At 40.3% G+C, this 24,925-nt stretch overlaps 1 protein-coding gene across 2 annotated transcripts in view; it reads right to left on the bottom strand.

The window, feature by feature from the left end:
* Nucleotides 1–326: 326 nt before the first annotated feature.
* CPNE4 (copine 4) overlaps nt 327–24,925 on the bottom strand; it is a 526,338-nt gene continuing 501,739 nt past the window's right edge. Inside the window, exons 12-17 of one of the 2 annotated variants that reach the window (XM_058433630.1) lie at nt 20,884–20,938; nt 17,816–17,867; nt 15,327–15,460; nt 7,975–8,211; nt 4,250–4,388; nt 327–759 (exon numbers count right to left, since the gene is read on the bottom strand). In XM_058433630.1, coding sequence (XP_058289613.1) covers nt 722–759; nt 4,250–4,388; nt 7,975–8,211; nt 15,327–15,460; nt 17,816–17,867; nt 20,884–20,938 — 655 coding nt within the window. In that variant the 3' untranslated portion in view covers nt 327–721. The remainder of the gene's footprint in view (nt 760–4,249; nt 4,389–7,974; nt 8,212–15,326; nt 15,461–17,815; nt 17,868–20,883; nt 20,939–24,925) is intronic. The other variant, XM_032143732.2, reaches the window with a different exon arrangement.

Raw genomic sequence — 24,925 nt, 5'->3', positions numbered from 1 at the left:
AAAAAGTATGAGAGGTGCTGGGCTGGATGACCCAGACCTACCTCAAAAAGACTTACCTCAGACAGAAGAAGTAAATAAACCTTGTCTTTAGTAGAGAAACCATTCTCAGCAGGGAGGAATTAGAGATAACAACTGCAAAAACTGTGTGGGTTTTTCTTTTTTTATTTTAAACATGCAAAATACAGTCCATGCATCTGCCATTTTAAAAAGTCTTTCATCCTATAGCAGATAAAACCAAGTATATTTTGTCTATCAACATTCAATAAATGTTTCAAAATGCTGTAGAGTGTAAAGATAAGAAATTTAGCAAAATTTCAACAAACCTGTATAAAAAACAAATACAGATACCATTTTATTTCAAGGCGACATGCTGTAATGTAAATAGTAAGTTATTATTATCTGTATTTCTTTGTAAAAAGTTAACAATACAGGGGTTTAACAGATCCAAGCCTCAGGGCTACACATGCAAAAAAAAATCATCAGATAGTTAAAAATCACCAAAACGTGCTATTTTTAAATGTGTATGTGTTGTTGTTTTTTTAAAATACAGGAGTAGTAGAAGTATTAAATATGAAATATTAGCAGGAGTAGTATTTCAGAACTCTGTAAAACTGCGTGGGGAGTTCATGGTGCTAGTGTTCTGGAAGATTCATACATTTCTGATGAACATTTTGGTTTAATTCCTTTGCCATTGTAATAGTCCACAACTTGGTTTGGGACTTCAGCCAACACGCTCTTTGCCAGGGCTGCTGGAGATGCCTGCAGGGAAGAAGAAATCATCATGACATTGGCTTCTGGTCAAAGGAATCAGACTCAACTTAAGATATTTGAGTCCTGCTCTGGGCAGCTAAGTTTCATTCACTTTCATTCATTCATTATTTGTCAAGGGTCTACTTCAAGCAAGAGTTGTCAGATTGTTGGAAAATGGGCCTTTAATTTCATTATTATATATTTTTATGCCGGTCTCAAACTATAAAACTACATCTGAGGATGAGTAAAAGGTGGATGGGAGAATGAATTGTTCTGCAGTTTTATTTCTAATTTTCACTCAATTTTAGATACTTATGATACTTTAGATATTTTAGATACTTATTTATGTTCCAGGCGCCACACTAGGGTTTAAGGGGTCTATGGTTCTTGCCTCAGGAAGGCTATAATCACATGAGGGGAGCTAGGCATGGCCAATAGTAACCCCACTATGAGGTAGAATATGATATATGCTATAGAGCAGCAGTGTCACATCACGTGGGAGCTTATTAGCAATGTAGACTCTCAGACCCAATTCAGAGCTACTGAATCACAATCTGCCTTTTAACTTGATGCTCTAGTGATTCATATGCATATTAAAATTTGAGAAGCCCCTCTCTAGAGAATCACAAACAGTGAGGCCAGGGCATAAAAAAACATAGAGACTAACTTATCTTGGAGGCTTCTAAGAGGAGATGGCTTTTAAGCTGAGCATATTTTAATACACAGAGAAGGGGTAGGGAAATGGCATTTGACCATCATGGGGATAATGAGTTACGTGGTGGAGCTGAAGGAAGTGTGTATGGCAGGTAGGGGATGAGAGGGTATAGGGGTAGATGCAGGATTGGTTGGGCATTTGGTTGGAAAATTGGCTTGAGACCAGGTGATGGAGAGTCTTGAATACCACATTAATTCATTCATCCATCAGCCTTATGGATCTACTGCATGATTTTGGGGCAGGGGCACAGGAGGACCATGTGATTTATGGTGATGATTCTGCAGCAGAGAAAGGTTGAGGCTGATATCATACATGGACTCTGGAGTCATGCAGAGCTGGACTTTACTCCTGGCTCTGGCATTTAATACTAACTGTACAATCCCTGGACAAGCAACTTCAATGGCCTGAGCCTCATTATTAGCTATTATTGAAGAGATTGAAAACTTGAGGCAGACTTAACAAGTGTTTGAGATTCCAAAAGAAAGAGGACTGGACTGAATACCATGTGACCTGGTTTTTAGTTCTTTCTTTTCTATGTGGCTTGCCACTTGGCCATTTAACTTTACTAAGCCCCACTGTTCTTAGAGGCAAAAGAGAAAAGAAAAAGAATTCACTCTATCTCACAGAGTCTCAAAGTAAGAGACATGTATATTTTAAGCAATCTGAAAACACTGTAAAGAGTTTTTCTAAAGTGATCTTTCACATTTTGAAGATGTCATAGCATGATGGACATTTGTGATCTACAGATGTCCCTTTATTTTATAAATAACTGCTCAGGGTTGTGTGTTAGACCATGGTCCATGTGTATACTGGGGCAGATACAAAAGTCATTTATACCTTTTCTCCCTGGCTGTTTCTCATACAAAGGTTAGAAAGTCAAATCCTTGATTTTCCAGCTTCCTTTACATCTAGGGATAACCATATGACCCAATTCCATCCTTTGAGATATAAAAGAAAATTTCCTGGGGGAGGTTTTCTGGAAAGCTTTTCTCTCCTGGTTAAAAGACTTTTTCCTTGTGAAAAGTCTTTAACAATACAAGAGTTTAACAGATTCTGGACTCAGGGCTCCACATGCAAAAAAATTGTCAGATAGTTAAAAATCACCAAAATGTGCTATTTTTAAAGGTGTATGTATTTTTTTAAGTACAGGAGTAGTAAAAGTATTAAATATGAAATATTAGCAGGAGTAGTATTTCGGAACTCTGTAAAAGTGTGTGGAGGTCATGGTGCTAGTGTTCTGGAAGACTTGTACATTTTTTCATTTTTTTTTGAGATGGAGTCTCACTCTGTCACCCAGGCTGGAGTGCAGTGGTGCGATCTCAGCTCACTGTAACCTCCGCTTCCCAGGTTCAAGCAATTCTCCTGCTTCAGCCTCCAGAGTAGCTGAGATTACAGGCACCCACTACTATGCCCAGCTAATTTTATATTTTTAGAAGACACGGGGTTTCACCATATTGGCCAGGCTGGTCTCGAACTCCTGACCTCAGGTGATCTGCCTGCCTCAGCCTTTCAAAGTCCTGAGATTATAGTCATGAGCCACCGCACCCGGCCTTGAAGACTTGTACATTTCTGATGAACAGTTTGGTTTAATCCCTTTGCCATTGTAATAGTCCAGGACTTAGTTTGGGACTTCAGCCAACATGCTGTAGACACAGTTGGCCCTATGTCCCTTTCTATCTTGAAATAGAATGTGATTACTGGAGCTATAGCAACCATTTTATCATTATGTAGGAAGAGCAAAGGAAATCACAAAGTGCTGGCTCTGACACTATTGAATCACTGACTCCAGCAAGAGTGAGCCCCTAACTTCTAGCTACATGAGAAAAACATGTTCTATTTGTATAATCCAGGGTTTCTCAATCTTGACACTATTGACATTTGGGGCTGAATAATTCTTCGTGTGGGGGACTGTCCGGTACATTGCAGGAAGTTTAGCAGCATCCTTGGCCTCTACCTACTAGATATGAATAGAAACCCCATATTTGTTGCCATCAAAAATTTCAGATATTCCAAAATGTTTCCTGGGGCATAATTTTACCCTTGGTTAAGAATCATTTACGTAATCCCTGTAAGATGGATTTACTGTTGCTTGCAGCAAAAAAAATTCCTAAACCAGGCTGTCAAATAGATCTTCCTCTGATGATGGTAATATTCTATATCTGTGCTGTCCAATATGGGAGTTCTTATCTCATGCAACTAGTGAGTCCTTGAAATAAGGCAAGTCTGACTGAGGAACTGAGTTTGAAATTTTATTTTCTTTTAATGAATTTAAATTTAAATAGCTACATGTGGTTAGTGGCTACCATATTGGACAGCATTGTTCCCAAAGGATTCCCCCATCCCCTTGCATATCTGTGCTGGCAAGCAAATAAGGCTTTGGGGACATGTATGGGGTGGGAAAGGGTCAAGAATATGAATGAAGCTGGTAATAACAGTAATAAAAGCTTTATTTATTAACCACCTACATGGACCAGGCACTGTCTTAAGCTTTATATAGACAACACCTTATCGTTGCAATGCGTGTATCATTTACCTCATTTTATAGATAAAGTGTGTGGCATGGAGAGGTTAAATAACTTGCCCAGAGTCACATAGCTTAAAGCATATGATAGTTTGAGTTTGTCTCCTAAATTAATGTGCTGGAAACTTAATTTTCAATGCAACAGGGTTGGGAAGTGGGGCCTCATAAGAGGTCAGTATCATGGGAGCAGGTTAGCTATCATGAGAGTGGGTTGTTATAAAAGAGAGTCTGCCCCTTGTGCTTTCCTTCTTTCTGTGTCTTACATGTTTGCTTGTGCCTTCCATATTTCTGCCGTGAGATGACCCTTGCGGATGCTGGTGCTATGCTCTTGGACTTCCCAGACTCCAAAACCATGAGCCAAATAAACTTCTGTTCTTTATAAATTATCCAGTCTGTGATATTCTGTTACATGAGCAGGAGAAAAGACCATAACATAACTTGTGCCGTGTAAACTCTAAAGCTCTGAGTTATCATGCAGAGCAGAAAAAGAGAGGCAATTCATGGGTTAATGGCTTACTTAAAATGATTTAAGCTGCTACCTTCCCTTTTATTTATGGCTTATTGAATTCAAAATAGATTAGTTTGGGTAATGAAATGGCTTTCAAAATCTAATTTGAAATCCATGAAGATAAGATGGGTGAGTATGCTCCTGGTGTTCTTCCTTGGTCATTCACAGAGCAGCCAGAGACTTTGTATAGCACAGAAACTATGAGCAGCACCTTACTTCCTTTCTCTGTCCTGAGCATTCCTCTTGTTGACAATGTCCCCGAAATTCCCCGCTCTCCAAGGCTGTGTTTTCTCAAATACTTAACTTAAGCTGTAAGCCTTTTCCCATGGCTACTTCTGTCTGCTTTGAGGTCCTGTAGCAACATTTTAATTCTTCTCAACTAGCCACAGGTTGTTTAGCATGTGATTTTTCTGCTGATACCTTTCTCCCAGTCATGCAATTCTCCAGTAAATGTCTTGAGGGCTGAATCCATGGTTGTATCATTTTATTGTGGTCCTAGAGACTAGCATGTGCCTTGCACAGAACAAGCATTCTGTAAGTGTTTTGGGGAAGAGGAGGAGACTTGAGGGTAGAGGTTAGAACCTTTCATAGCTCAGTGACATTGTGTTAGCACAGAAGTGTGTGTGGGGAGGTGGGGAGGTGGGGGATACAAAGGGGAGAGAGGGTGATTTGGAGAAGTTATTGGATCTCCTAGAGAGTGACCTCTTTGATCCTGCTTCACTATGCAAAGTTATCACTGGTATTCAGTGATGTGTCTATCTATTTTGTCTGTCTGAAAAGAATACAGCATTAAAATCAGGAAGAACACCCTTTCCTCCATCTTAGACACCTAGGGAGAAACTAGCTTCATTAACGAACACAATTGCAGCAAATTTAGCCTGCTCTAGCTCATCCCTCTGTAAAGAATACTACTTCTTTTTGACTCTACTCCTTGCTGTCCATCGGCAGACAACTTGAGGGCTTAGTGCATCTCTTTCATTAATGAGTACCTTTATTTGAAAATCTCTTCCTAGGGAAACTTGAGGATGGGATATAACAACACAATTACCCCTCATCCACATGCACAGCCCTGGAAGCTTGTGGGAAGATTGACTGCTGTTGCTGTTACTTAGAAACTCTCTCTGTACTCAACTCTGTAGCCAGGGATTGATTTTCTGCTCCTTCAGTGATTTTAATTACACTGCAGCCCTCCTTAAAAGTAGAGTAGTAATTGTGTGGCAGTACAGTTGTGAACAATACTTCATCCAAGGAGCCTTGGAATGTGCAGTTACTTCCCTATGAAGTCTGGGCAGGTCATGAAATGTAGGGTTCAGCTGAGGCTGCTGAGCTAGTGATTTATCTGAATTCTCATTTTAAAGCCTGTCCAAAGAAGGTGGCAGAACAAACAGCAATTTCCGAAGAGCATATGCTAAAGGCTCTCACACTAGGATTGGTACCAGGATTACAGTCAAGTATGTATGGGGGTGGGAGGATGGATGGATCATTGTTTTGATGATTCATTTAGCTTTCCACCTCTCATCTGCAATTTCCTTACACAGTATAGGTGAGCTTCCAGTGTGAACCCAAATTGGGAGTCAGATGTGTCTGGATATATCTGATAAACTCAGTATGAAGAATGTCAGGGATTCATTTGAATGAGTTTTTGACTGGAGGAGAAAGGCTTTACCAAATAAGGTTGAAGTGGAGGGGATGGCATCCTGCCTGACCCAAATAACTGATTTGAGCCCTATGCAGGGAGGGACTGCAGTGGAAGTTAATGAAGATACTTTCCGGCAGGGGTCTTTGAGATGTGGAAACACATCTCACTGCATTAATGACTCAGTTGACAGAGGGGACTTGGTAGCATGGAAAGGAGAGGATTCTCTTCTTTTCCAAGGAGACCACAGATAAGCTTCAGGATACTGAAGGTTCTGAAGATTCCCTGTTGCCAGAGCAGCTCAAGTTTAGTCACCAGCCCTAGGGATGGTATTGTCGGCATCTGCAGCAGTACAGAGGGCAAGGCCTCAGTGGAAAGCAGGGACTGGGCATATGCTCTGCTCTTGGGTGGCTTTCGCAAGAAGCACAAAACAAAAAACACAAAGGCTATCCAGGAATACCCAAGTTACCCCCACAGGTGCCAAGACACAGCTGGGATACTCTAGAGAGGTCTTCAAGACTACCATTAGCCCCAAGGGAGCCTTTTATGAATTCAAGATGTCCTTCTGGGTGATTATAGCTCAATAGGTGCAGAGGTTTGTGGAAATTTAAAAAATGCTCCTTTCTCCGTGGACGCAATATATCAAAACCTGGGAAGGTGGAAAAGTTGTTATTGAGCATTTTTTCAGTGTCATACTAGAGCATTGTCTAATGGTTCTGCCTCAAGGCCCTTGGGGAATGCAATGCTGCTTGACTATTTCTTATTGGTAAGAGCCCAAGACTGTAAAGTTAGGTATTAATTTATAGAAAACTGATAGCATGCAAATGATTTCTGTCCCATAGAGGGGGCAATTCAAAGATTGCTTTTTTTTTTTTTTTTTTACCCTCTCGGTCATTAATCAGTTTTCAATCTACCTTAGCAAACTTATTCAGCATTTTTTCCCACTGACTTTAACTGTCTTGTTCATTTACTTTTTTTGAGACCAGGTCTCACTCTCATCGCCCAGGCTGGAGTGCAGTGCCGCGATCTCGGCTCACTGCAACATCCACCTCGCAGGTTCAAGTGATTCTCCTGCCTCAGCCTCCAGAGTAGCTGGGATTACAGGCGCCCGCCACCATGCCCAGCTAATTTTTGTATTTTTAGTAGAGATGGAGTTTTACATGTTGGCCAGGCTGGTCTCGAACTCCTGACCTCAGGCAATCCACCCACCTTGGCCTCCCAAAGTGCTGGGATTACAGAGGTGAGCCACTGCATCCAGCCTTATATACTCTTTTGAAATAACTTTGTCATCTTGTTTTGAAGGAGTTAAATAAATTTTTGATGCTGCTTACTATATTTTTTATAGAGGATTTAAGTTTCTATCATTTTGGAAATATACTTTGCCAAGGCAAACACAGACTTCTGCCAGGGCACATAGCTTGACAAGCAAAACATAGGCTGCATTTCAGTTTCTCCTTGGTACTTTGGGCAGGCGCCTTTGGGCAGGGAACAAGCTGCCCAACTGTAGGCAGTCCTAGATGCACTAGAGATCCTAAATTATATGAATTATAGGGCAAGCATCAGTGAAATTTTGCCTACAATAGTTAGCATGGCTTCTGATCTGTAACTCAATTTATAATTTTTTTCTCCAGAGTCATGCTCTACATATCCTTGTTGTGGGAGATGACGTGGCGCAGGAAGGGATAGCTAAGCCAGGTCATCTCCCACAGCAAGGGTGTATAGAGCATAGCTGGTGTTGCTTCAAGAATGGTGGATCACCGTAAACATTGGTGGACAAATGTGGGAGGTGAGCATGCTTTGGTTCTGCTCTTCCATGGAAAGTGCCCCAGTGTGTATATGCATACGTGTTTGAAGTTCCTGAAGGGCACGAACTGGACGATGTCTCGAAGAACAGGCTCTCCCTTGGGTGACCTCAGAATCCCATCGTCACCGTCCAGCATCTGCATGTCACTGAAGTCAGCGTTCCCTACTCCCACGATGATGACTGACATGGGGAGGTGGGAGGCATGGACAATGGCCTCCCGGGTGTCGGCCATGTCTGTGATGACACCGTCTGTCAGGATCAGCAGGATGAAGTATTGCTGCAATCAGATGCCCCATGATGACAGGGGGTGAAGAGATGAGGGAGACAAGGACAATACAATACCAGTTAGACACCCAGGTGGCCTCACTGCACATTGACCAAAGCAACAGTGATGACATACGTTTTTTGAGTGTCTGTGCTGACAGTCCGAAAGGCTTAGGGTTCTGATGAATGGAGCTTAAAGGTAGGAATGGCAATTATAGCTTAATTATAATAACTACCTCACTGACAGTTACAAAGAAAGAGCAGCAGACCAAAAGTTAGCAGGACAGGCTTCAAAGCCTCATTTTGTGAGACCCTGGGACGATCCCTTGACTCCTCTGTGTCTGAGCTTCTTCATTTCTCAAATGAGGGGTGGGACCCAATAATTTATATGATCTTCTTTGCTTGAATATATTTAAAAATCTAAAGCTATGACATCCAATACAATGATGACTAACCCCATGAGACTACTCGGCCCTTGAAATGTGGCTAGAGCAAGTGATGAACTGAATTTTATATTTTATTTAATTGTAATGAATTTAAATTTAATGTTAAAATTGGATAACCAATTCAGTTATTAGAAACATTTTAAGTGTGTTTGGAACAACTTCAGTAGATTAATCTACTTTTTCTTTCTTTGTAACTGTCAGTGAGGTAGTTATTATGATTAAGCTATAACTATAAAATCTAAACAAAGATCAAGTATTTATGATGATAACTTAGCATCCAAACTGACATGCTGTATGTATAAAATACATGTGGATTTTGAAGACTTATTACACAAAATAGAATGCAGATTATTTCATTAATAATTTTTTTATATGGAGTACATGCTAAAATGACAATATTTTGGCTATGTTGGGTTAAATAGAATATACAATTAAAATGGATTTCTCTGTTTCTTTTTACTTTTTAAAATACAGTTACTGAAGAATTTAAAATTGTATACATAACTCGTGTTATATTTCCACTGGATGGCACTAGTCTAAAGTCCTGCTATAAGAGGGTCAGGGTTGCAGTCTCTCTCTCTGAAGGCCATGTGCCACAAAGGTGGCAGCTCTTCTCCAGGCACACTTGCAGAAGGTTGCAGTGCTCCCATGGCTTCCTGCTTTAAATCCTGACTTCTGGCCTGCAGCCTGCCTGGCCCCTTTCCATCTGGAAAGCTGGAAGATGACTCAGCAGAGATGGGAATTGGAGGAAAGGTGCTGTACTCAGCAGCACAGGGAAGCCTTGGAAAGTGCTCTGGGGCCTGGAGAAGGATGACCCATTGGAGGTCATCACTATTTTTAGTCAACATGAGAGGCATCATGATGGCCTTTACTGGTAAGAGGAAAGAGAAGCAGATTAGTCAGATGCAGCTCAGGCTAAACAGAAAAGAACTTTCAATATAATCCTGCAAGATGCCCAACATTTATAGGTAGTAAGTGTGAGATTAAGCCATTCCACATTACCATACTTCGAAGGAGAAAGATTGGATAGAAGAGTGACATTTTGAAACATCTGTTTTTGAGAATCATATACTTAAGGTTGCAAATAGTTTGGTAGTACTAAAGAATTTCATTTTTTTTCTGTGAGCCTGAAAAAATGTTTCAAATGAAAAACGTAAGCTGGAGGTAGGTGAACTTCACACTATGATGAAGATAGCCACATGTTCTGAATGCTTTTCATACAGTCTAATGCAGAGGCTAATTCTGTTCCATGTCCATTAACTAACCACTCACCCCTAGTCCTAGCTGAATTCCCAGTTTGGTTTTCAGATTCATTCCACTTGTATGTTTCCGTCTATGTCTATATTTTCTGAGTTGTATATGTTCACAAGGAAGTTGGCTTGAGAGTTTAGAGAAGGATTTCAGTAGGATGAAGTGATGGAGGAGGTAGGGAGGTGCAGAGAGAAGCGGCAGAAAGAGGCACTGTTGGTGGTTTGGGGATGGAGGGAAGGAGTATAGAATATACCAGAATCATAAGTCACCCTCTCTAGAGTGCACCTGGAAGACCAGGGCAGATGGCACACCTAAAAGGAGACTACTTCTGATTCATGAGAAGGTGGGCCCTCGAGTGAATCACACTTCTGTTTCTCCTACCTTTATTCTCTACCTTCCCCTAACTCCTGTCTGATTTGATCTTAGAGTTCAGCAGATGAATCTCCACTACCTGATAAATGCCTTAAGAAATAAAACAACCTGATAGTCATACTACCACTTTGAGAAACTTTAGAGTCGTAATGGTCTACAGCAGAGGTCAGGAAACTATTTTTTGTCAAGGGACATTAATAAGTATTTTAGGCTTCGTAGAACATAATGGTCTCTGTCACAACTACCTAACACTGCCACTGTAGTGTGAAAACAGCCGTAGACAATATTTAAAATGAATGGGAGAGGCTGTGTTCCAATAATATTTTATTTATGGACACTGATTTTTAATGTCACAAAATTTTCATATGTCACAAAATACAAATATTATTCTACTTTTGATTTTTTCAACAATTAAAAAATCTAAAAACCATTCTCAGCTTGCAAGCCATTGAAAAACAGTTTAGTTATAGTTTATTGACTGCTGATCTAAACTAGGGGTTCTTACCTGTCTCCATGGACTACTGCAAGATTTCAGGCAGTCTGTAAACTTGGGGTAAATTACATTTTTATTTTCACTAATCTCTAAGTAAAATTTATCATTTTTTCACTATAAGTGTAATCAACAAATCAAATTAATATTAGTTCTACTTGTGGCTTAGTTATTAATAAAAAAACACATATTTTCCTGTTACAGTACCTACATATATTTCAATGTATCATTTATGTTTAACACAACTTAGAAATTACAGAATTATTAGACAAACTACTTGTTCTCATAATTTAATATGTAAATAAAGAAGCATTTTATTACTGTATTTATGATGTCTCCATCTTCCTTTTAAAAAATATTTTGCTAACTGCATTTCAATATAATTGGTTTACTTTATAATATGGGTCTCATGTTGTACATTTAAAAATACTTCTGGCCAGGTGCAGTGGCTCACGCCTGTAATCCCAGCACTTTGGAAGGCCGAGGTGGGCGGATCATGAGGTCAGGAGATTGAGACCATCTTAGCCAACATGGTGAAACCCCGTCTCTACTAAAAATACAAAAATTGGCCGGGCATAGTGGCACGTGCCTGTAATCCCAGCTACTCGGGATGCTGAGGCAGGAGAATCACTTGATCTAGGGAGTCAGAGGTTGCAGTGAGCTGCCACTGCACTCCAGCCTGGCAACAGAGCAAGACTCCATCTAAAACACACACACACACACACACACACACACACAAAAAAAAAAAACAAAAAACAAAAACCACTTCTGAGAAGGGATCTATGAACTTTATCAGCTGCTAAAGGGGTTTGTGGAACAAAAAGTTTAAGAACTGCTGGTCTGAAGAGATTGTCAGGATTCTGGAATCTGATCCTGCCAGGTTTAATCTAGCTAAAGGCACTAGGCTGTAGACTGCAGGATTGAAACCTGATGGAAATTTCCAATAAAGCAAACAATAACAGTTCCTTCTAAAGTCAGACTGGGAAAATGCTCATGGATGAAATATAGTCTTTGAATATACTTGAGGTCCTGTTTAGATAAAGAGGGGCATTTTTTACCTGGAAGAGTTCCACAAAATCAAGGGGAAAATCCTATAGCAACAGACTCCCTGGCACAGCTTGCCAAAGATGTTCAAGTTTATGACCCTTAGAGATAGCAAGGGACTCTGGACCACAGACTTTTCAAAGAACAGGAGAAACCGCTGGGGAAAAACATATATTCTTGGTCTCTAGGGGTAATTTATATGGAGATATGTGGGTTGGATGCTTCTTAAATGTGGTCCCATTTAATGACCTGTCCTTTCATTGCAGACCCAGCTATCCCTGAGGGAGTGAGTGATGGCCAAAAACTCATGCTGTTCTATATCAGCCTGAAATCCAGACCTACATTAGTTTTGTTCTCTTTTTAGCCATATGAGTCCTGGTACCCTAGAGGGGATGAGATCATCCAATTTTTAAACTGGGCCCCAGGGAGCCCTTAGGGATGCCTTGGATGCTCTTGAGGATAAAGGAGCTAAAGAGAATGGACAAGTTTCTGACTCTACTCCTTAGACCAAATTTGACAAGAATAGTGTATTTTTAAAGTCTATTTTATATGTTGAGTTTCTAAGCAAGTTATCATTTGAAGAATTTGTTCTGGTGCTGAAAAAAAAGGTTAAAAAATAAAATAAAATAATGGTCACATCCAAACCTTATTCCTAAATGTTGCATCTATGAAGGTTCAAATTTGCTCCAAGACCTCTGTGGTCAGAAAGAGGTGCATTAGGGGAAGCCTTGCAGGGCCCACACACTGGTGGAGATGTTGGTCTATAATCCTGAGAAGTGGTGGTGGTTAGCCAGATGCATTGGCTCATGCCTGTAACCCCAGAACGTTGGGAGGCTAAAGAAGGAGGATTGTTTGAGCCCAGGAGTTTGAGACCAGCCTGGGCAATATGGCAAGACCCTATCTCTACAAAAAATATAAAAATTAGCTGGGTGTGGTGGCACATGCCTTTGGTCCCAGCTATTTGGGAGGCTGGGGCCAGAGGATTGCTTGAGCCCCAAAGGTTCAAAGTTGTAGTGAGCCATGATTGTGCCACTGCACTTCAGCTTGGGTGATAGACCAAGACCCTGTCTCAAAAAAAAAAAATTAATAGTGTTCATGGCTTCTGAAAAGAAGAGGAAAGATGAGCAGAGAGGAGTCATGATTTTCTTAGCTTTCACACCTGGAAAAGACTTGGCTTGGATTAAATCCTCAGCATCACTGCTGGACAAGATCTCAGCTTACAGAGTGTCTCTGCCCAGCATAAAGGCTAATATATCCACAGTTGTATATATTCACTATTCTAAAGTAATTATTTGAAGTAATACACACTTAGCTCCCCAGGGTCTCCAGTCCTTTTCATAGTCAAACCACTGGTTAGTGATTTCAAGAACATGATGTAATGAACAGAGGAGATGAGAGAACATGCCCCACAGATCAGACCCATTTGTTTCTTATGGATAGCTATGGGTCACCTGATGGATGTTGGGTAGGAGATTGAAACTGTGGTCAACTATGTTAATAAAAGGACATGGAAAAATTATGAGTCTAAAACAAAATTTTGCTTCAAACTATTCCTATTCCCTTGTAGGAATTGCTCATGTCACTCAATGACCCAAGCCCAGAGTAGCTGAAGATGATAATGAGATGTATGGAAGGGCCAGTGGACTGAACCAAAGGCATGCAGTGACTGTTGTTCTCTCTAGGGACCTTGGGAATTCGGATCTTTTCAAGCAGGAGAGACTTCAAATTATAATGAAAACAGGAACACTATTTTCTGGTGTATAAGATGTGCAATATTTAAGATACACACCAATTTTACAAAAGAAAATGTAAAGTACTTTTCATCATATAAATATGAAAAATAGAGTGGTTTTATATGCATTCTTTAAGTATTTATTAAGCATATACTGTGTGCAGGCATTGTTTTGTGTACTAGGGATATACTAGTGAACAAGTCTTATTGTAGAGCTTCCATATGAAAGTAGAGAGACATAAAATATACAGGTTAGTAGATGCACCTAAAATATTTCAGATGGTGATGAGTACTAAGAAGAAAAGTAAAGCTGAGACATGGTGTGGGTGGGTGGGTTGGCTATTTTAGATAAGGTAGCCAGGGGGAACATTCAGAGGGGTTGAGAGTTGAGCAGAGATGTTAACAAAGTCAGAGGATGGATCATATGGAGGTTTGGGTGAGAGAAACCCTGGCAGGGGAACAGTAAGTGAAAAGGCCTCGAGGTGGGAATATATTTGGTGTGTTTGTGGAACAGCAAGAAGGTCAGTGTGGCTGAAATATAGGGAGCAAAAGAGAAAGTGATAAGAATTAAGATCAGAGAGGTAGGCAGAGATTAGATCCTATAGTGTCTTCTAAGCCACATCAGGGAATTTAGATTTTACTCCAAGTATGATGAGAAGTATTAGAGAATTTAGAAAAAAGGAATGATGCAATACTAATTATATTTTTAAAAGATCAATCTAGTTTCTGCATGGAGTGCAGATTATAAGTGGGAAGAAGTTAAGGACAGTAGCTAAAGGACAAAGCAGAGTCAAGTGGGAGATATTAACTTAAAGCAGGAGATGTTATTGAATGAGTACTTGTTAATGAGAATGAGTCTTCAGTACAAAGGGAAGTAGAAAGGAAAACAATAGATGATAGGAGAAAGAGTGAGAATATAACTGCAGAGTCAAAGTTCCTGGATAATTCAGAGGAGATGTGCTCAAGTACACAAAAGAAGATGTTGACATGAGGTAGGAGCATGGTCCTCCATCCATTCTAACATGAAGGAAGGCTGAGAACGTGCAGACAGTGCAAGAAGGTTAGATGAATTGATGTAAGAAGATAAGTGGGTAGTATTTTTTAAAATAAAAACTCAGTACCCAGGATAAAATTACAGAGCAAACTTCAGACATTGGTAATATTCTACTAAATCTGGAAAAAATCATAAAGCTGAAAAGACATGTATTAATGTTATTAAAATAAATACAGAAGTTATTATGGTAATATATTTACTTCTAAAATATTAGGGGAAAAACTCAAACTCTGATCTTGGTTTGCATTTTTCTTAAGAAAAGCAATAGACTATGAAACCAATTTTTGCTGTGATGTTTTGTGCTGCTGCGCTTTACCACCAGGAGGCAGAATCATCCATTGTTTTACTTCCGTGGTGCTTTGCTTCCATCTGTAGTATGGGTACCTTAAAAAGCAAGCTTATTTTTAAACCTTTCTTTTTCCTTTTCAAGGACAGGAGGTGGATGTGACATACTTTAGTGAATATAGTAACTTCCATTGTTGAGTCTCTCCTGTGTTCAGACAATGTGGTAGACATTTGACATGTGTCATCTCTTAGCCTCACAACCCAGCAAAGATGGGTTTGATTATCCCCATGTTTCAGATGTCAAGACTGAGGATAGGAGGAGGTTAAGTCACTTGTCCAAATTCACACAGGTAGAAGTGTTGGAATTTATTGTCAGAGTGAGATGGGTCTTACGGCCAATATCCAGGTGAGGAAGAGTAAGCTCCCCTTAGGAGGCAAATAGCCCCCTCCTTACCGATGCCTCCTTGGTGTTAGTTTCCTCTGACGCTGACTTGGCAACCTTCTGGATGATGGGGGCAATGTTGGTGGGACCGTAGAGTTGGAGCTTAGGAAGACAGCTTTGATAGGCTTCCACAACTCCTTGAATTCCTGAGGTGAAATTGGCAAAGATCAACAGCTCCAGAGTCACTCCAAATATATTTATAGCCAAACACACACAAAAGTAAAGCATTAAATATCCCAAATAGTCCTTATCAACATCACATTTATGTTCTTAAGATAAAAAGGAATACCACATTGCTAGGGTTGCTGCCTCCTTCCCCACTGAAATCATTCTCCTCTTTAAAAGCTAAAGTCAAAAGCAACGATTTCCACAAAATTTCCCCTAATATCCTACTTTATACATAAGATTTCATTTGCTCCTCATAGCATAATTAAATAGATGTTATACCCATTTTATAGGTGAAGAAACAAAGGCTTAGAGATGTTCAATGATCTGCCCTGGGTCACATAGCAAGTGTGTTCAAGACTCAGGATTTCAACTTGGGTCTGCCTGGCTCTAAGCACTATGTTCTTAGCCACTAGCAAGCTAGCTTCAATGTTGTACTTGTTTGTACACGATCTTGTTGACTCTAGTAGATACTACCCGTGCCCTCTATAAGAGTCAGGAGTTCCCATGACCATCTTTCTGGATGTTATACTCTTTGTGGGCAGGAATCATGACTTACTTATTTTTTGTATTTCCCGAAAGAGCTTGAGGCAGTATTGAGCAAATGTAATGCTCACCAAGTGTGTGATGAATGAGCAAAGTGGCTGATATACTCATCTCCTGGGCACTGAGTACAGATAAGTGATGGTTATCATCATGGACAACCCCTCATTTAAAGGGGGGCTTCCATCCTGAGGCCATATGAGCCCAGGGAATAGAAAAGGATGGTACTGTGCCAGGAGAGGCAGTCCTATCTATACAGCTTCTCCTAGCACTTGATACATCTTGACTGCACATTTCATGTTATCATTCTGATCCCACAGCAATAATCTCATTACAAATGATTTTTATTCAAATGGCTCCTCTTGTTGTCTGTGCCTGTGTTACGCTTGCCTTCCCCTTTTCAGCTCATCCTTCTATCCCTTTCTTTTCTGAAATAGCACATTGTTCCTGTTTTTGGCCAGAGGGATCCACACAATTCCCTCCTGAGACTGTTCTCCATAACCACCATGCACTGCAAAATAGCTCTTGGGTATTTTAGATGAGCAAGTTCTGTTCTATTCTGCCCTTACATACATGCTCCCAACCTCATTGGCAATCCTGCACCCACTTGGCCCTGCCTCAAAGCCTATCATTCTGAAGACAGATGCCAAGTCATTTTGCAGTCTGGTTCTGAAGTTAAGTGATGCTGAATAGAAGCTCCTTATCTGTTTTTGGTTCTTGAGCTTTTGCCTAAGATAAGCAAGTTTGATTTCCTCTTGAAAAGTATCAGTCAGATGAATTCTAAGATTACAAAACAGGTGAATACCAGGGTTTATATTTCATTCTGCTGTGGGGGAAACCACTCTTAAAGTTGCAGAATGGGGGTGGTTGGGGATGAGGAAGGTCTAATCCATAATAAACTGAGGATGAAGAATACATTAGTGGAAAAAATGGCAGAATGGAGATTGGGTCTTGGAGGTTACTAAGTTCAGACTCAATAGTATTGATATCATATTCTTGGCCATTAACTGCTAGATGCCTTACACACTCTACTGGATCTGAATTAATCCTGATTTAGCCTCCTTCCTCCTTGACAAGAAGGAAGAGAGAGATATGGACATTTCTAGTGCAAAAATGTCTTATGATCTTCATAGCAACATAGGTACTTGGCTCTGTTACTTAGAAAACAGAAAAAATCATTCTAGAACAAAATTTATTATAATAATTATCATCATAGTTTCAGTATCATTATTTTGTGAAATCATGTCAGAGAATTCTGGCTGGAAACAATGGAGCATGAACCAGAATCTTTGAGCAGGTTTTCTCTGGCACAAAGCCATGATGCTGCTTGTTCAAACTCGCTGAGGCCATGTCCTTGGCCAATATGCCGGAAGCGGGAAATGATTTCCATGTTTCCCCCTCTCCTTATATTGGCACAGAGATGAAGTTGTAAAAAAAAAAAAACTTGATGAAAATTTGGAAAACAGAAAGAGAGATATTGTATCACTGCCTACCAGGTGAACTTTCCTTTATTATTATTATTATTATGGCCCAAGGAATCCCGGGCTGGGATCAACATTATTGCCATACACTCAAGACCTCTTCTGCATTCTGTCTTTTCCAGCTCTTATTTTTCTGCTCTGTTATCATGGCTTTCTCTTGCCTGTGGAGTAGCGTGGTTTATGTTGATACAGAAAGCAGAGATGCTGTGGACAATCGTAACTAATAATGCTACACCAGTGGAGATAAACTAAAATGGAAAAGGTACAGAGGGAAGGACTGTGATGCTGGCGTTCTTTCACGTTGTGCTTTACCTGCACATTCTGGGTTGTCTTCATTAAAGTTGATTGCAAAGTCATGAGAGACCTAGACACCGATTAAAGTTTAAAAAACAGGAAGAAAGGAGAATTACAACTTTAATCCAGTAAGAAGGCGCTGGGGTTTAGAGTTTGCAAACAAATGCCCATTACATTCATTGTGTGTTAAGCAGCAGGAACCATTTCAAGCCTTTACACAATCAATATGAGATGGAGCGTGAATTCTAAGCTTCCTGTGGAGTTGAGGTGACAGGAAGATTTTCTAGAATCAGATAAGTGCTGTCAGGAGGGGAGAATAAGGCTTATAAAAAAATCCAAGAAAAGATTTCAGAAAGATAACTTCAAATAGCTGCTAGATAGAACTGGCCACAGACTGGAGGCTTAGATTTGGCTGAGCTCTATTTGGACCCAGTGATTAAAACAAAAATAAGAACAAAAAAACTCAATAACCCAAGCTGTCTGCTCAAGATAGCGATGGTTATAAAAGCTTCAGCTAAGCAGTTGACACTTAAGAATCATTAACATGGTATGCAGAACTACAGGGCAGGAGGATTTTCACATACCTACAGGTAAAACAGACTACACTCTACTTTGGAAACATAATAAAGTAATATACTTTGCAATATTTCAACACAAATTCCTCTACCTGGCAGAACCTATGCACAAAGTCAAATAACATATTGTTTACTTTTTTCTTTACAAAAACCTGATAAAACAAGATAGATGTTCTGGCATCTGGACATTTTTATTGAATCATTTGGTATTTTATGGAGAATCCCATTTCAAAGGATATTTCCAAGCTCTGACTCTTTTGGGTATCTATAAAATAGGTCACTGTGTTAAAAGACACCTGTTTTCTTAGTGGGAGGTGATCGGTGATGCTCTCAGTGCTTATCCTATTCCCTTGCTCTTAGCACTTCCAGGGAAGCCAGCTGACTTCAGTCATCTTATTTGCTTTGTTTACCTTAAGTTTTTTCCTGGCCTCCAGGGCCTGCCTTGCTTGCCCAAGTGACAGGCTATAAGTGACCCTTGGGAGTAATCAGTAATTAACAGGAGGTGATGTATACATACCCCAGCTCCCTTATCCCTCGGGGTCCCTGTGTGCTGTATATTGTCTCCTAGGGTTCTTCAGCAGAGTTAAGCACCAGTTGCCAACAACAGTAACTGACTTGATAATATACTCTATGCTGACTTCCACTTCCCAACCTCTATTGTGGTTTCCTCCACCTTTCAAATAAACTATTTGCATCCAAACCCTTCTCTCAAGATCTGTTTCTGAGGAAGTGCAAACTAAGACAGAGGTGCTTGTGTTTCAGTTTCAATGCATACTCTGAGATTTTGTCCTAAGAAGTAAATTGTGGCAACCTTGTAAACTCTCTGGGGGGCACCTGAGCTGCTCAAATCATCAGTGCTTGTCTGAGGAATGGGAGAAATTAGGGGACCAGAAATATATCTGGGGACCAGAAATGGGGAAATGTGAGAGATGCCCATTGAAGCAAGAATAACCAGGGGATTTTGCTGACAGGAAGGATGGAGTTAGGGGATCAAGTGAACAAGAGGACTTCAGAAAACAGCAAGAAGGATTAGTTACTCCAGGAAGGGAACAAAAAAGATGTCATTAGTGAGAAAAAGGTATGGTGCATAGTTTTGTCCTCAGCCCTGTTGGGCCAACCTGAGGCTGGAAGACCACCTGGTGGGGATGTGGTGAAAACTCAAGAATCCCTGGGTAGTTGGGCTGATGGCTATTGAGCTATTCAGCAGCTCTATGAAGAAAGTGGGCATTCACCTGTTTACATTCCTGATTTGAAGGGGCCTATATCTCCTCAGCTCCAGCTTATTCTTGTATAGGTCATCTTTTAATCTTAGTGTTGCCAGGCCTTTCAGGTTTTCAAGAAAAGCCAGAAATATGACATTTTATATGCAATTGCTGAATTCGTTTTTTAAAAGTGTGTCAAATATAACATATTGGTAGCCTGAATAATGTCTACAGGCCACCAGTTGATAACTCTTGTTCTATATTCTTTCTCTCCACAAGCTCTATTTCTAATAAATGCTTCTAGAATTATGTAGCTATGCCCAGCAGGAAGGCCAGTGTGGAATACAAGGCAAAAAAGGAGAACAAGTCAGGGAGACAAGACATTTCATCCACTGTTCACTCTAGGAGGGACAGGGAGATTGATTTCCTCTTTCAGAAAGGATACGTAAGCGGAAAGCCCTTTATGTGATGGCTCTAGTGAGGGAGCAAATGTCAGCATCTACCTCCTCACCTGTGGCTCAGACACAAACAGTAAAAGAGAAATTGAGGATTGGGCAGTGTTGTTTGTACTTAGCTCAGACCTCAGAGGCACTGGTAAGGTGGAGGCTAGGGCAGGTACCCTGCTGTCTCTCCAAGGCCCTGTCCACCTAGTGGGCACGAGTTCTCTGTGGAGAATGTTCTACAGGAGCATCTAGAATATCACAGTAGTGTCTCAGCCTCATCACAGTGCAAATTTATCTATACACAATCTTTGCCTTTTTTCTGTCATGAGAAATCATTATCAAAACCAAATAGGATTCCAATGTCTTCATAAGAACACTTCAGCTTCCCAATTCTCTAACTCATAATAGTTCTTTCTTCACAACTTCTCTGTGTCTCCCATACAAGACTTGGACTTGGAGACTTGGGATAAGGAAGTTTGTAGACTCCATTGTCACGGACTTTCCCAGTTGGCATTGCCAATAGAATTCTATTGCCTAGGGGATATATGAATGGATAGGTTCTGAGCCCCTGGAGATCAACTTCTTGAGTGTTTTCTCAGACTCTGACCACATTTATAAGAAACTAAACAATGAAACTCCTCATCTGGACCTCTGAGAAGACCCATCCAAAATACCAGGAGATAGGGTTTCATCAAGAGACAGGCCCTAGGGAGTTAATCTCACTGATTCTGAAGACAATTTCTGACTCTTTATGCCCTACTGACATAGTTATGTCAGAGTCAAGAGAGTGAGACTGCTGCAAAGAAAACCCAAGTTATCTTTTGACCACAGTGAAGTGGAAGAAGATCCCATCTCCACTCACTTACCGTGTACTCTGGAGGTATCCTGGCACCAAACCCAAAGGCAGGGAACATTTTGTCACTGAAACCAAAACGAAGAAAAGAAAAAACAAGAAGTTGCTTAATTTATTCATTTAATGAGGAAGAAAACATGAACCTACATTACTAGGTTGCTAGGCCATGTTGCTATGCCAGTGCTGACTCATGCTTCTTGATTGTCTGTGGTGATGGGGGTAGCAATAGCATGGATAATTAAAATCAAGAAATAACCCCTTAAGTTCATTACAGTCATTAGTCTACAACTTCCTCCCTTTTTTGCTAGATTCTATACTAAGAAATAAAATGGCCCTACCCTTTCATCAGTGGCCTCCATTTCAACTTTGAACTTTCTGTTTCCTTTGAAAAGTGACCATGAACTAGGTAACTATTAGGGTTGACTGTGTTAGAACCTTTTGTATGTATCATCTTTTAAAATACTTACAGGGAGAGATTATTATTCCTCTTCTGCAGGTGGGGAAAGGCCTTGAGAGGTAAAGTGACTTGTCCAAGATCATGCCACTAATTAGAGCTAGAGTTCAAATACAGATAAGACTGAATCCAAATGGATATTAAAAAGCAATGGGGCCAAGTGCAGTGGCTCACTCCTGTAATCCCAGAACTTTGGGAGGCCGAGGCGGGTAGATCACTTGAGGCCAGGAGTTCAAGACCAGTCTGGCCAACATGGAGAAGCCCAATCTCTACTAAAAATACAAAAATTAGCTGGGCGTGGTGGTGCACTCCTGTAATCCCAGCTACTCAGGAGGCTGAGGCATAAGAGAATTGCTTGAACCCTGGAGGCGGAGGTTGCAGTGAGCTAAGACTGCACCACTGCACTCCAGCCTGGGTAATAGAACAAGACTCCATCTCAAAACAAAAGCAAAAAACAAGCAGTGAAAGCTTGTAAGTTTGGCTAATTTGACAGAGCTTTGTTCCCTCTACATGACTCATTGTGCCAACCACCTTATCACATACAAGCGGTGATAAGTTGTTTACATGTCTTTTCTTGTTTTCTGAACTCAAAGAGACCCTGTCTTTGGCATTAAAATCTTTATATCTCCACTGTCCTCTGCCTCAACTGCCCTCTGCCCCACCATTTATTATAGTACTTGTCATGGAAGGTGTGCTCAATAGTTAATGAGTACATAATCCATGAATTTTAATTATTAAAATGTGGCTATGAAAAGAAGGGAGGATTCTTGTGAAAATCTGAGAGAATCACTTACATATCCTTTGGTTTGAGTTATGCACACTGGAGTTTCTTTCTTAATTATTCATTCACATATATTGGATCTTTTTTTATTTTTTATTTTTATTATTATACTTTAGGTTTTAGGGTACATGTGCACAATGTGCAGGTTTGTTACATATGTATCCATGTGTCATGTTGGTGTGCTGCACCCATTAACTTGTCATTTAGCATTAGGTATATCTCCTAATGCTGTCCCTGCCCCCTCCCCCCACCCCACAACAGTCCCCAGAGTGTGATGTTCCCCTTCCTTTGTCCATGAGTTCTCATTGTTCAATTCCCACCTATGAGTGAGAACATGCGGTGTTTGGTTTTTTGTCCTTGCGATAGTTTACTGAGAATCATGGTTTCCAGTTTCATCCATGTCCCTACAAAGGACATGAACTCATCATTTTTTATGGCTGCATAGTATTCCATGGTGTATATGTGCCACATTCTCTTAATCCAGTCTATCGTTGTTGGACATTTGGGTTGGTTCCAAGTCTTTGCTATTGTGAATAGTGCTGCAATAAACATATGTGTACATGTGTCTTTATAGCAGCATGATTTATAGTCCTTTGGGTATATATCCAGTAATGGGATGGCTGGGTCAAATGGTATTTCTAGTTCTAGATCCCTGAGGAATCTCCACACTGACTCCCACAATGGTTGAACTAGTTTACAGTCCCACCAACAGTGTAAAAGTGTTCCTATTTCTCCACATCCTCTCCAGCACCTGTTGTTTCCTGACTTTTGAATGATGGCCATTCTAACTGGTGTGAGATGGTATCTCATTGTGGTTTTGATTTGCATTTCTCTGATGGCCAATGATGATGAGCATTTTTTCATGTGTTTTTTGGCTGCATAAATGTCTTCTTTTGAGAAGTGTCTGTTCATGTCCTTCACCCACTTTTTGATGGGGTTGTTTGTTTTTTTCTTGTAAATTTGTTTGAGTTCATTGTAGATTCTGGATATTAGCCCTTTGTCAGATGAGTAGGTTGCAAAACTTTTCTCCCATTTTGTAGGTTGCCTGTTCACTCTGATGGTAGTTTCTTTTGCTGTGCAGAAGCTCTTTAGTTTAATTAGATCCCATTTGTCAATTTTGGCTTTTGTTGCCATTCCTTTTGGTGTTTTAGACATGAAGTCCTTGCCCATGCCTAAGTCCTGAATGGTATTGCCTGGGTTTTCTTCTAGGGTTTTTATGGTTTTAGGTCTAACATGTAAGTCTTTAATCCATCTTGAATTAATTTTTGTATAAGGTGTAAGGAAGGGATCCAGTTTCAGCTTTCTACATATGGCTAGCCAGTTTTCCCAGCACCATTTATTAAATAGGGAATGCTTTCCCCATTTCTTGTTTTTGTCAGGTTTGTCACAGATCAGATAGTTGTAGATATGTGGCATCATTTCTGAGGGCTCTGTTCTGTTCCATTGATCTATGTCTCTGTTGTGGTACCAGTACCATGCTGTTTTGGTTACTGTAGCCTTGTAGTATAGTTTGAAGTCAGGTAGCATTATGCCTCCAGCTTTGTTCTTTTGGCTTAGGATTGACTTGGCGATTCAGGCTCTTTTTTGGTTCCATATGAACTTTAAAGTAGTTTTTTCCAATTCTGTGAAGAAAGTCATTGGTAGCTTGATGGGGATGGCATTTAATCTATAAATTACCTTGGGCAGTATGGCCATTTTGACGATATTGATTCTTCCAACCCATGAGCATGGAATGTTCTTCCATTTGTTTGTATCCTCTTTGATTTCATTGAGCAGTGGTTTGTAGTTCTCCTTGAAGAGGTCCTTCACATCCCTTGTAAGTTGGATTCCTAGGTATTTTATTCTCTTTGAAGCAATTGTGAATGGGAGTTCACTCATGATTTGGCTCTCTGTTTGTCTGTGATTGGTGTACAAGAACGCTTGTGATTTTTGTACATTGATTTTGTATCCTGAGACTTTGCTGAAGTTGCTAATCAGCTTAAGGAGATTTTGGGCTGAGACAATGGGGTTTTCTAGATATACAATCATGTCATCTGTAAACAGGGACAATTTGACTTCCTCTTTTCCTAATTGAATACCCTTTATTTCCTTCTCCTGCCTGATTGCCCTGGCCAGAACTTCCAGCACTATGTTGAATAGGAGTGGTGAGAGAGGGCATCCCTGTCTTGTGCCAGTTTTCAAAGGGAATGCTTGCAGTTTTTGCCCATTCAGTATAATATTGGCTGTGGGTTTGTCATAGATAGCTCTTATTATTTTGAGATATGTCCCATCAATACCTAATTTATTGAGAGTTTTTAGCATGAAGGGTTGTTGAATTTTGTCAAAGGCCTTTTCTGCATCTATTGAGATAATCATGTGGTTTTTGTCTTTGGTTCTGTTTATATGCTGGATTACATTTATTGATTTGCGTATGTTGAACCACCCTTGCATCCCAGGGATGAAGCCCACTTGATCATGGTGGATAAGCTTTTTGATGTGCTGCTGGATTTGGTTTGCCAGTATTTTATTGAGGATTTTGCATCAATGTTCATCAAGGATATTGGTCTGAAATTCTCTTTTTTGGTTGTGTCTCTGCCAGGCTTTGGTATCAGGATGATGCTGGCCTCAAAAAATGTGTTAGGGAGGATTCCCTCTTTTTCTATTGATTGGAATAGTTTCAGAAGGAATGGTACCAGTTCCTCCTTGTACCTCTGGTAGAATTAGACTGTGAATCCATCAGTTCCTGGACTCTTTTTGGTTGGTAAGCTATCGATTATTGCCACAATTTCAGAGCTTGTTATTGGTCTATTCAGAGATTCAACTTCTTCCTGGTTTAGTCTT

Source organism: Hylobates moloch, unplaced genomic scaffold (assembly GCF_009828535.3).
Source record: "Hylobates moloch isolate HMO894 unplaced genomic scaffold, HMol_V3 SCAFFOLD_22, whole genome shotgun sequence".
In the NCBI taxonomy this organism is placed as follows: Eukaryota; Metazoa; Chordata; class Mammalia; order Primates; family Hylobatidae; genus Hylobates; species Hylobates moloch.
Note: the sequence above shows the minus strand (reverse complement) of the source record. Positions and strands in the feature narration are given on the sequence as shown.